Source organism: Tamandua tetradactyla, chromosome 5 (genome assembly GCF_023851605.1).
Source record: "Tamandua tetradactyla isolate mTamTet1 chromosome 5, mTamTet1.pri, whole genome shotgun sequence".
Classification (NCBI taxonomy): domain Eukaryota; kingdom Metazoa; phylum Chordata; class Mammalia; order Pilosa; family Myrmecophagidae; genus Tamandua; species Tamandua tetradactyla.
In genome coordinates this window covers 55,173,503-55,187,230 of record NC_135331.1, presented here as the reverse complement: position 1 = coordinate 55,187,230, position 13,728 = coordinate 55,173,503, and the positions used below count along the sequence as shown (strand labels likewise).

Below are 13,728 nucleotides of genomic sequence, written 5' to 3'. Positions count from 1 at the left end.
TTACAATACAGTGTTGAAAGAAGTTAAAGAAGACTTAAATAGATGGGAAGATTTCCCATGTTTAATATTGTTCAGATGACACTACTTCTCAAATTGATCTACAGATTCAATGCAATCCTTATCAAAATCCTGCCTGGATTCTTTGTAGAAATTAAGCTGATTCTAGTAACAGGTTAGGAAGAGTTGGGAGGAAGACAAACTACAAAGCTACAGTGATCAAAACAATGTGTTTTTGTTTTGCATAAGGATAGGCATACTGACCTATGCATCAGAACTGAAAAGTCCAGAAATAAATACTCACATTTATGCTCAATTGATTTCCAACAAGCATGCGAAGATCATTAAATGGATAAAGAATGGTCTCTCCAACAAATGGTGCTAGATAGCCAGCCACAAGGAAAAGAATGAAGATCCTTACCTCAAGCCATATACAAAATTGAACTCAAAATAGATCAAAGTAAACATAGGCAATTATGCAAATCTTCATGATCTTGAATTAAGCAATGGTTTCTTAGATATAACGACAAAAGAAAAAATAGATAAATTGTGGACTTCATCAAAATTAAGAGCCTTGGTACAAAAAAAAAAGCCTTTGTACTTCATAGGCCACCATGAAGAAAATGAAGACAATCCACAGAATGGCAGAAAAGATTTGCAAATCATATAACTCGTAAAAGTCTTGTCTCTAGAATATATAAAGAACTCTTACAATTGAACATCATAAACAGAGACTATCCAATTTAAAAATGGGCAATACTCTCTCTCTCAGCCGACACAGCAAGCAAATTCACTACCCTCCCCCTTTCTAAGTGGGACACGACTCCCAGGGGTGTGGACCTTCCTGGCAACATGGGACAGAAATCCTAGAATGAGCTGGAGCACAGCATCAAGGGATTGAGAAAATCTTCTCGATCAGAAGGGAGAAGAGCAAAATGAGACAAAATAAAGTGTCAGTGGCTGAGAAATTCAAACAGAATCCAGAGATTATCCTGGAGGTTATTCTTACACATTATATAGATATAACCTTGTTAGTCAAGTTGTAATAGAGAGGCTGGAGGGAACTGCCTGAAAATGTGGAGCTGTGTTCTGGTGGCCATGTTTTTTTAACATAACTGTATGATGATATGGCTGTCACAGTGTGACTGTGTGGTTGTGAGAGCCTTGTGTGTGATGCTCCTTTTGTCTACCGTATCAATGGACAAGTAAAACATATGGATTAATAATAAATAAATAATAGGAGGAACAAATGTTAAAATAAATTTAGTAGATTGAAATGCTAGTGATCGGGGAAGGGTAAGGGGTATGGTATGTATGAATTTTCTTCTGTTTTCTTTTTATTGCTTTTTCTGATCATGATGATGACTATACAACTGTGTGATGACAGTGTGAGTTACTGATTATATAACAAGGACAATGATCATATAATAAGAATGCTTGTGTCTGCATGTGGTTATGTATCAAAAATAAAAAATAAATTAATTTTAAAAAAAAATGGGCCATAGACACAGCAAGTGAACCCACTGCCCTCCCCCCCTACATAGGACATGACTCCTAGGGTTGTAAATATCTCTGGCAATGTGGGACAAAAATCCCGGGATGAGCTGGCACCCAGTCTCAAGGGACTGAGAAAACCTTGACCAAAAGGGGAAAGAGAAATAAGACCAAATAAAGTGTCAGTGACTGAGAAATTTCAAACAGTCAAAAGATTATCCTGGAGGTTTCCTTACCTATTATATAGACATTCCTTTTCAGTTTATGGTGTATTTGAGGGGCTATGGGGAAGTAACTGAAACCAGAGCTGTATTCCAGTAGCCTTGTTTCTTGAAGATGACTGTATAATGATGTAATATTTACAATGTGACTGGCTGATTGAGAAAACCTTGTGTCTGATGCTTCCCTTACCTAGGGTATGGACAGATGAGTAAAAGATACGGATTTAAAAAATGAATAATAGGGGGAACAAAGGTTAAAATATATTGGGTAGTAGTCAATGAGTGGGAGGGGTAACGGGTATGGTATGTATCAGTTTTTTCTTTTTCTGAAGTGATGCAAATGTTCTAAAAAATTATCATGGTGATGAATATACAACTATGTGATGATATTGTGAACCATCAATTGCACACCATGTATGGAATGCTGTTTTTTGTTTTTTTTCACATGGGCAGTGTTCTAGTTTGCTAGCTGCCAGAATGCAACACACCAGAGACGGATTGGCTTTTAATAAAAGGGGATTTATTTTGTTAGTCCTTCAGAGGAAAGGCAGCTAACTTTCCACTGAGGTTCTCTCTTACGTGGGAAGGCACAGGATGGTCTCTGCTGGCCTTCTCTCCAGGCCCCCGGGTCCCAACAACTTTCCCCAGGGTGATTTCTTTCTGCATCTCCAAAGGCTGAGCTGCGAGTGCTGAGATGAGGAATGCCGAGCTGCTTGGGCTGTGCTACCTTGCACTCTCATTTAAGCACCAGCCAATTAAGCCAAACGTCATTCATTGCAGCAGGCACGCCTCCTAGCCGACTGCAGATGTAATCAGCAACAGATGAGGTTCACAGACCTTTGGCTCAAGTCCACAGCAACAGAACTAGGTGCCTTCACCTGGCCAAGTTGACAACTGAATCTAACTACCACAGGCAGGCACCAGAAATCGAACCCGGGTCTCCGGCATGGCAAGTGAGAATTCTGCCACTGAGTGACTGTCGCACTGTCCTGTATGGAATGTTTTTATGTTAAGAATGTTTGTGTTTGTATGTTGTTTTATCAATAAAAATATTTTTTTAAAAAATGGGCAACAGATTTCCTCCAAAGAAGATACACAATAGCCAATAAACACAGGTAAAGAAACTCAACAGCATTAACTATAAAGGAAATGAAAATCAAAACCACAATGAGAAAAGCACTTCACGCCCCTAGAATTAAAACAATGGAAAATAAGTGTTGGCAAGGATGCAGAAACATAGGAACCCTGTACATTGTTGGTGTGGCTACTGGGTAAAATAGTTTGGCAGTTTCTCAGAAAGCTAAGTATAGAATTACCATATGACTCCACAATTTCACATCTAAGTATATACCCAAAAGAAATGAAAGCAGGGACTCAATAAGAATTTGCATACCAGGATTCATAGCAGCATTATTTACAATAGCCAAAAGGTGGAAACAACTCAAGTGTTCATCACCAGACGAATGAATAAACAAAATGTGGTATATACATACAATGGAAAAAAAATGAATGAAAAAAGAATGAAGTTCTGATACATGCTACAATATGGATGAACTTTGAAGACATCATGTCAAGCAAAATAAGACAGATGCAGAAGAACAGATTAGGTATGATTTCAATTATATGAAATAACCAGAATAGGCATATGCATAGAAATAGAAAGTAGGGAGTTAGTGCTTAGCAGGTGTAGAGTTTCTGTTTGGGGTAATTTTTGAAAAGGTTTCGTAATGGATAGTGGTGATGGTGGTACAACATTATGAATGTAATATTATTTCCACTGAACTGTATACATGGAACTGCCCAAAATGGGAAATATTATGTTATCATGGAAATTAAAAAATTAAACATTAAAAAATTTTTCTAAAAAGAAAAAAGAAGTCTGAGGCTTAGATAAAAGCAAACCCTGGGAAAATGAACACAGCATCTAAAGAACATTGCTATGATAATGCTGCCTTAATAAAACTGAAAAAAGTTACTATGTCAAATACAATTCTGACACAGGTTATAAGACTTTTTAAAGAAACAGTACTCACCTGGGCTCTTGATCTAAATAATATTAAATGAGTTCCTTAAGTAAGAAAACAAGTATTTGCCTTGGATGGGTGACCAAAGCAGCCTCAAAAAAAAAAAGAAAAGCCAGGCTCTAATCCCAGCTATATTTTTTCAGTTTAGGGAGTTAAAACACACAAAAGTCCTTTCCAGCTCTAAAATGCTACTATGTATAAAACTAGAGAAAATAGTACAAATGCTTAAGCTTTTAAGTCTCTAATTTTTATCATGCAAAAATGCTGCTTTAGAGAATCCCATGGAACTGAAATGTACCAGAAATAGTAATCAAAACCATCCCTTTCTTTAATTTTTGAATTAGAATTTACACACAACTGTCACAGCACAATCAAGGTAAAAAGTAAGTCTGAGTAATTTTATTTTATTCCCAGGTCAAAGGTGGTTCAGTGCTAAATTATGGAAAACAGACACCCACTCAAATTTCCAGGTGGATCTCTTCAAAAAATCTTATTTCATTTATTTTAATATGAATTTTTCCTCCTATTTAAACATCTCTTTACTTGAAATGTTTCTTATGATCAATGGCATGTTAGGGTTGAATTGTCAAGGTTTTTTTTTTCACCTTAGAATACACAAAAATCACAGATTTGATGAAATGTTAATTTCCTGGATTATTCCCCTGGAAAATGTTTCCAGTTTGATCCACATCTAATGCTTAGTTAAGCTATAAAACATAAAAGACCGCGAAAGAAAAATAATTCAATTGTAATTCACCTTAGGCTCGAATATATCAAATTGATGAAAATTTTCCTCAAAATTCCAAAGCCAAAAAAAATTGTTATATAATGCTGAGACAAAGTAGTTTGAAAACTGAATCATGAATTTCTGCTGTCACCTAAACTTATGAAAATACTCACCTCAAATGTACTACTCATTTTTCAAAGTCTGCAAATTAGGTTTGAGTGCTTCTAATACCATAGCTTCCTCTATGGCTACTAGAAAGCACCAAGATGAATCTTTCCCAACGAGCTGAAAAGCTCAAAATTAAAGGCTGTGATTATACCAAGAGCCACTGACTGTACACTTTGGATGTATAGCCTGGTGTGTGAATAAAACTGCTTTACAAAAATTAAAGGGGGAAGAAAAATACTTTGCAAGTCAAATAGCGTCCAGGAAAGAGTTGAACACTGAGGTCAGAAGTTATAGGTTTGAATGTCTTCATTGAGCTTTATAATAGTGAGAATAAGCGCCAACTGGTCTAAGCATTAGCCTTCTCGGTTTAAAAGAGATACTTTATAAGCTTCACTTATTTGTTCAACAAATATTTTTGAATGATTACCAGATCCTAAACAATCGTTCACACTGAGGAACCCATCACATGTGACATCAACTTTGTGTGAGAATATTAAAAATCTGCCTGCATAAGGCACTACTACTACCTGACACAAAACACCAATTCCCACCCGAAATGTAAAACTCCACACCGGGGAATGAAATTCAATTAAGTGATTTCCTGAACCCGGGCCATAAACAACATGCAGGAGGAGATGGATCTTGCTCAAGTATATCCCAAGTCAACACTGCGCAGTTTCCCCCTGACAAAACTGTCTTTACGAGGGTCTGTAGAACACGAGGCCAACTAAAATGTTAATGCAGAAGTGAAAGCGAAGCCCAATTAGCCGGACCAGGGAAGGAAAAAGTTAAGTTGGAGGTGACGAGAAACGCAGCAGCGGCCCAAACAAGATCTCCCCGCTCCGCACGTGAAGTTAACTTTTTCAGCACCCGGGGACTCCCGACTCCCGCGCCTGCGGGCACCGTGGCAGCGGCGCGCGTCCCACAGACGAGTCCCCGCGGCGGGGGTGCAGGTCCCCGCACAAAAAAATGGGGAGTGGGCTGGATGGGGGTCGGGCCTGGACACACTTACTTACTAGCCTTTGCCTCGGAGAAGGCTAGCAGGGAGGGCGCAGAATGAGGACGCGCCGGGCACAGGTCCTGGCGAGGGGCTGGCGGACCGGGAGGTGGGCCGACTCAGACCGCCCTCTGTGTCGTGGGCTCGCCCAGCTGCCGCCGACCCCAAGGCCGCCGTGGGGCAACCCAGCGGGCCTCGGCAAGCGGCAGGCGGGAAGCAGGGTGGCGGGAAGGTGAGAGCCCCGCACCGCTCGAACGCCCCACGCGAGGCCCACGACCCTGCCCTGCCTGCGGTGGGCCCCGCGGTCTTCACAAAAGGTCCCCCGCCTCGGGGAGGCACGGGGTGGGGGCCGAGGAAGCTCCCCTCACAGCCACATAAGCAAATCCGTTCGCCTCCCTACCCCCCACCCTGGGGCCGCGCTCCCCCAGCTCCGCGCCCGACCGAGGCGCGGGGGAGGCGGGGGCCAGCAGCGCGGCCGCGAGGAGAGGACGCCCTTCCCGAAGCCCGGAGATCGGCGGGCGCAAGAAACCCCGACACGCGGACAGAATCAACAAAGCACCCACTCCCGCGGAGAAAACATGCCACAGGCCCGGACCGGGAACTCTCCGACGCGACGCTGCCAGAGCCGCAGGGCTGCGCTGACGGGCTGGGGGGAGGGGTCGCGAGAGCCCCGCGCGGGGGCTCTCCTGCCCCAGAGCCTCGCCCCCGCCGGGAAGCGGCGAGACAGGGACCCCCCCAAGCCAGAGACTGACCTTGGAGTCTCCGTTGCAAAGAGCCGCCGGGGCCGGAGCCGCGGCGGCGGCGACGAGAGTCTGAGACGGGGCGGGAGAGCGCCGGCGGGGTCGGTACGGTGCGCTGGGGCTAGGCGGGAGGCCTGGTCGAGGAGCCGGCGGGCACGAGAAAAAGCCGGCCGCCTGCGAAGCGCCGAATGGAGCAGCCGCCGCGAAACGCTGGCCCCAACGTCGCGGGAGAGACCAGCAGCTCGCAAGCTGCCCCCACCTCCTGCTTCCGCCGGGGCTGGCCACTGGGAGGAGCCCGAGGCCGCTCCGCTTGGCAGCTGAGCCGCAGACAGTCTCCGGCCGCTGCCGCGGATCCCTCCCGCGTTCGCGAAGGCGGGGCTGGCGGCGCCAGGCCCCGCCCTCCAGACCCGCCTCCTCCGCCGAGGTCCGCCCCTGAGAGGCGGAAACTGCCCTTTCCCGCCCCGCCTCCGCCTCGGGAGGAGGGGCTGGTGGCTGAGGCCCGAGCGAGTTAGCTCTGAGCCTGCTGGGTTGCTGCTTTCGGTGGCAATGCAGAGGAGGCCTACGAGGAGCTGAGTGCCTGCGGGAGCTCTCAGCCGGTGGCGCAGTCTCATGTTAGGTTCCGGACGTGGGGAAGGCCAAGGCAACTTTGGAGAGTTTCGTGGCCACATGTCATGGGAGGTCACTGTGGGATCTGATCACTTTGATCCCTCGAAAGTTCTACATCTCCCTCAAAATTACTAAAAAGAACGGGTTTGGCAGCGGTACACTGGACTGGTTGTGAAGCTATTTGTACAGCAAATAATGTTTTTTATTTAGATTGCATATGGGGACAGACCTGCAGTTCCTTCAGCCACCGCTTGGCCCTGAGTCAAGAAGTTTACTTTAAATTTGGTTACTTGGGGGTCTAAATCTGGACTGAGGAAGGAAAGTGTAGAATGTGTTTGTAAATAATAGCAATTAAAAACGGCTTTTGGGCTAACAAACATTTCAACAAACATTTAGTTATAATGCAGCTACCATTCGCTGCACTCATGCTCTGTGTGTCAAACTCTAGACACAATTATTAATTAAAAGGAACCAGTGAGACAATCAATCCTGCCTTCGAAAAACTAATTTAATTCTAACCAACTCCATCAAAGTAGTGAGGTAGTATTGATGTTCTTATCCTCCTTTCTACAAATGAAAATACTGAGACAGTGATATAATGGGCCCCCCGTGATACAGTGGGATAAGAGGTACCCAATCTGAAAATAACAGTTTATTAATAAAATAGTTACAGGAACAAAAGGCTCAAGGCTTTAATGGGTCTAATTTAAATAAAGTATTTGACTTACTTTTCTTCGAGCTGAAAACTTGATGCTTGAACTTTCCAAAGCCATGGATACTATGTTCTCTTGGTAGTATGAATGAACAATCCAGAGAATAGGGTGGTAACAAATAGGAGAGTCTCAACTTGCCTCAGCGTTAAGCAGGAATGGAATGTGATGTACCGGCGTTAAGGATTGGGGTTAAGGATTGGCTACGTCCCCCGTCTGTATTAGATAATGCCTACTTTAAATATATTCTAGACTTTACGATTTTAATCACTAAATGTAAACGTGGCTTCTTTGATAATATATTCTACAGTTATCTTTCGCCTCTTTTCTTAATTGCCTTTGCTTGTTTCTATTTCTGTTTTTAGAATGAAACTTAAGTGCTAGTTTCTTCAGTATTTCCTCTCTCAACTCTCATCTTACACTCCACCTTTGTTTCCCTGGGGCGCTTTTTTTTAACTACAGATTTCTAGGCTATTCCTATGGATTTTTGATAAGTAGGCCTAGGATAGGGCCAGGAATCTGCATTTTTAACAAGTACCCTTGGTGATTCTGGTGAACTGGCTTCAGACATTCTTTACAGGAGCTCTTCTGAGCTCCAGATCCACTGCACTTTCCATCCTCAGTTAGGTGTCCAGTATCATGTTGTTGTCTAAACTCGACAAGTGTAGAATAAAACTTTTCTTTCTCTTCCAAACTTCTGTGTCCCATCTCATTGGTGCGACCATCACTTGGTTACCTCTGTCAGAAATCTGGGAATCATCTCAAGCTTTACCCTCTAGTTTATCTATTCTACCCTCTAATAAACCCTATGTGGTTTATCAATTCTACCCTCTAAATATCTCTTGATTATCAGAATAGCTACCTTAATTCAAGCACCGTCCTCTATTACCTATATTACTGCAGCCCCTTCCCAACTGATCTTCCTGCTTCATCTTACAATTTTCCAATCTATTCTTCACATCTAAACAGGCTGAGCTTTAAAAGTTGTGGTCCTCAAACTGAGGTATAGTTTTTAAATTGACTGAGAGGTACTCATGTGCAAATAGTTTCGCGAAAATCAGTTCACAGATACTGAAAACAGGCCTGGTTTACTGCACACTACCACTTTACAGAAGACTGGCATACCCCTTACTCTTCCCATCTTCCTGTGCTCCATTGTCATAGGACCGAAAATCTGTGGAGACCAAACAAAGGGACAACTTTAAAAATTGTTTGAAAGAACCATTGTTTTTAACTAAACTGAAATGTGGCAAAAAAATTTTTAAAGTTTTATTAAGGTGTATTTGACTTACAATGAAATGCACATACAAGTCATATCTCAGAGATATTGCGGGTTGTGTTCCAGACTACTGCAATAAAACAAATAACACAAAAGAGTGAGTCACATGAATTTTTTGGTTTTCCAGTGCATATAAAAGTTATGCTTACACTATACTGCAATCTATTAAGTGTGAAAAGCATTATGGTCTAAAAAAAAAAAAACAATGTACAGATCTTAATTAAAATGTGACACAGAGACACGAAGGAAACACTCACTTACGGAAAATGGCACCAGTAGACTTTCTTGGCACAAGGTTGCTACAAACCTTCAATTTGTAAAAAATGCAATATCTGTGAAGCACAATAAAGCAAAGTACAATAAAATGAGATTTGACTATATTTAAGATGTACAATTTGATAAGTTTTGACTTAGGGATACACCTGTAAGATCGTCACCACAATCAATTTAGTCAGCATATCAATCACTTCCAAGTTCCCTAGTGCCAATTTAGAATGCCTTCTTCCCATGCCTCCTCATGCCATACATCCTCTCACAAACAAAGATGTTTTCTGCTGCTGTGGATTTGTTTGCGTTGACTTTTTTATTTTAATGCCATTTTGTTGATATATATTATATATTCACATATCATGTAATCATCCAAAGTGTACAATCAATGGTTCACAACATCATCATTTGTGCATACATCATCACGATCAACTTTTTTTCTTTTTTGTAAAAAATAACACATACACAAAAAAGGAATAAGTTTCAAAACATACTGCAACAATCAGTTGTAGAAAAGATTTCATTCAGAGTTTGGTATGGGTTACAATTCCACACTTTCAGCTTTTTATCACTAGCTGCTCAAGACACTAGAGACTGAAAGAAATATCAATATAATGATTTAGCAATCATACTCATTTATTATACCCTACCTTCTCTGTATAACAACACCATCTTCTTTGATCTTTCGCTCTTTAGGGGTATTAGGGCTATGCCCATTCTAACTTTTTCATGTTGAAAGGGGCTGTCAATATTATGGGGTAGGGGGATGGAAATAATTGATGTTCTGGAAAGGCTGGCCCCTCTGGCATTTCAGAATTTATCTGATCTAGGAACCCATCTGAAGCTTGTAGTTTTCTGGAAAGCAATCCTAGTGCATGGAACCTTTGTAGAATCTCACATAAAGCTTTAGGTGTTCTTTAGAGTTGGCAGAAATGGTTTTGGTTGTTGTTTTGCAACTATGATAGGTAGCAATGTCTAGCTGAAGCTTTCGTAAGAATAGCCTCTGTAGTTTCTCAACTCTATTTCCCCCTTTTGGTCAGGATGGCATTGTCAATCTCAAGGTCCCAGGGTCAGGGTCATCCCTGGGAGTCATATCCCCATGTTGCCAAGCAGATTTTCACCCCTGGAGGTCATGTCCCATGTAGGGGGGAGGGAAATGATTTCACTTTCAGAGTTGAACTTAGATAGAGAGAGAGTCCACATCTGAGCAACAAAAGAGGTCCTCTGGAAGTAATTCTTAGGCATACCTTAGGTAGGAGAAGCTTCTCCACTACATAAAATTCACAAGAGCAAGCCTCAAGATCAAGGGCTTCATTAAGTGATATATACCTGGAGGAATTGAGTGTGGGGACATGAATGGACATTAGCATGCTGGTGTTTATGGCAGCAGTGTTCACAATTCACAATGGATGGAGGTGGCCTAAAGGTACAAGTACTAAGGGAAAGAAGAGGGAACTGTGGTACATGCATACAATGAGGACTGCTGATCAGCCACAAGAAGGAATGAAGTTGTGAGGCATGCAACTAGGTGAAATGTCAGAAAGAAAAAACACTAAATATTGTCATGCCTCACTCATATGGACTAAATTCAATATACAAACTTGGTAAAAAAAAGAAGATGAGAGCATGGGCTGTCAGGCTGGGGCCTGTGCCAGTTTGAATCTGTTGTATACAGCAGAAAATCCAAGTTCTTTAACCCTCATTCTATATTGCCGGGTGGGAGTTTTTTACTGTTTCCATGGAGATGTGACCCACCCAACTGTGGGTGATAACTTTTGATATAGTTGGTTCCCATGGAGATGTGTCTCCACCCATTCAAGGTGGGGTTGCTGACTGGGGCCCTTTAAGAAGAACCATTTTGGAAAAAAGCTTTAGAGCCACCAGAGTCAACAGAGCCCACGCAGCCAGATCCCACTGGAGATGCATAAAGAAAATGCCCTGGAAGAGCTGCATGAAACATGAAGCCAAGAGACAGTCCCCATGAGCCCTCCCAGCTAAGAGAGAAACCCCAAACTTCATTGGACTTTCTTGAGTGTAGGTAACCTCTTGTAGGTGCCATAATTTTGACATTTTCACAACCTTAGAACTGTAAATTTGCAACTTAATACATTCCCCCTTTTAAAAGCCATTCCAGGGATGAGAGACAAAATATGGAGCTGTTAAACTTTACCAGTGGGGAAACCCCTGATACCATAGAACAGGCCATAGATTGTAAGCTCTTACAGCAGTCACTTATATTCAGAGTTGTAACTGTTATTTCTAAATCTGAGATACTTAGTTGTTTGTATATAATCTGGTCATTTCCAGAAACTCAGGTATTTATATGACACCTGAGATGCAGAGTTAGAGCTCTTGAAGCTATGAAAATCAGCATTACCCCATGCAGGAACAGCTTTAAAAGTCGAAAAAGGGATCAGACTCTGATTAGATATATGAAGGAAGATGATCTGGATAGGACTAAGGTAAATCAGAAAGTTGGGTAAAGAACGGTATGGTCCATATTTTAAACTTCAACTTCTGTGTGAGACCGAAAGGGGAGATGTTTATTTGGTGCAAAATTTATATTTTGGGTAGCACATTACCTAATTTAACTTGTATGGTCAGTTTATTTGAACACCATAATTACATGGAATCTTGAATAGGGCATGGGATCTTGTGGATTTTTCGAGGTTAGTATGATAAACCATATATCCCAGAGTAATTTGGGCAATGAATAAAGAAGTATTTGCAAAGTCCCCTTGGAGGACTGGGGAGAAAGGAGGAAGAATTAAACTTCCTCCTTTGTTGTACAAATTAAAAAAATGTTTTTTGCATGAGGAAGAACCAGGAATGTCATTACTGCAGGGTGCTGAAAATAGATGGTAATTAACATTTTTAAATTTTACTTTATGTGTGAGACTAAAGCAAAAAATGTTTATTTGGTACAAAATTTATATTTTGACTAGTGCATTTTCTAATATAAGTTATGTAGACAGCTTAATTGAATACCATTAGTACATGGAACCTTGAGTAGGACATGAGATTTTGTTGGTTTGTCCAAAGTGATGCCCTGATAAATCCCAGAGTGATTTGAACAGTGAATAAAAGAGTATTTGCAAAGTCCCCTTCAGAGAATGGGAAAATTCAACTTCCCCAAGTTGAATTCTTGATATTCTCACAAGACAATCAAAGCTATAGGCTGAGTCCCCAGTCTTGGGGTTTGTTCATATGAAACTTAACCCCACAAAGAATAGGTCAAGCCTACTTAAAATTAGACCTAAGAGTCACCCCCGAGAGAACCTCTTTTGTTGCTCAGATGTGGCCTCTCTATACAGCCAATACAACAAGCAAACTCTCCAACCTCTCCCTGTCCATGTGGGATATGATTCCCAGGTGTGCGGATCTTTCTGGCAACGTGGGACAGAAATCCTGGAATGAGCTGAGACTCAGCATCAAGGAATTGAGAAAAACCCAAGAATGAGCTGAGACACTGCATCAGGGGATTGAAAAAACCTTCTCAACCAAAAGGGGGAAGAGTGAAATGAGACAAAGTAAGTGTCAATGGCTGAGAGATTCCAAACGGAACCGAGAGATTATCCTGGAGTTTATTCTTATGCATTAAATAGATATTACCTTGTTAGTCAGGATGTAGTGGAGAGGCTGGAGGGAACTGCCTGAAAATGTAGAGCTGTGTTCCAGTGGCCATGTTTCTTGAAGATGATTGTATGATGATATAGCTTTCACAATGTGACTGTGTGATTGTGAAACCTTGTGTCTGATGATCCTTTTATCTACCTTATCAACAGATGAGTGAAACATATGAAATAAAGATGAATAATGGGGGAACAAATGTTAAAATAAATTTAGAGTGAAATGCTTGATGATTGGCGAGGGAGAACAGTGGGGGTATGATATATATGAATTTTTTTCTGTTTTCATTTTATTTCTTTTTCTGAATAGATGCAAATGTTCCAAGAAATGATCATGATGATGAATATGCAACTATGTGATGATATTGTGAATTACTGATTATATATGTAGAACAGAATGATCAAAAATTAAAAAAAATAACTTCCTCATTTGTGGAATTCTTGACATTCTCACAAGCATTGGGGACAACCAAATCTATAGGCTAGCCCTTGAACTTGGGCTTTCCCCTATGAAACATTCCTGCAAATGAGAAGCTAAGCCTACTGATAATTATGCCTCACAGTCACCCCCAGAGAACCTCTTTTATTGTCCAGATGTGACGTCTCTCTCTAAGCCAATTCGGCAGGTGAACTCACTGCCCTCCCTCCTATGTGGGATATGACTCCCAGGGTATAAATCTCCCTGAAAATGTGGGACAGAATTCTCAGGATGAGCTGGGGCTCAGTTTCATGAGAATGAGAAAGCCTTCTTGACCAAAAGCGGAAAGAGAATGTGCCAGCTTGAATTTGTTGTGGACCCCAGAAAGGCTATGTCCTTTAAACCTCATTCAATATTGCTGGGTGGGAGCTTTTTGATTGTTCCCATGAAG

At 41.7% G+C, this 13,728-nt stretch overlaps 1 protein-coding gene across 1 annotated transcript in view; it reads right to left on the bottom strand.

Annotated features, from left to right (window-relative positions):
- The window catches only part of LOC143683101 (GMP synthase [glutamine-hydrolyzing]-like), a 67,796-nt gene extending 60,817 nt beyond the window's left edge, over window positions 1-6,979 (bottom strand). The window contains exon 1 of the mRNA XM_077159372.1: window positions 6,381-6,979. Within this exon, the coding sequence (XP_077015487.1) occupies window positions 6,381-6,979 (599 nt within the window). The remainder of the gene's footprint in view (window positions 1-6,380) is intronic.
- Between the last annotated feature and the right edge of the window lie 6,749 nt (window positions 6,980-13,728).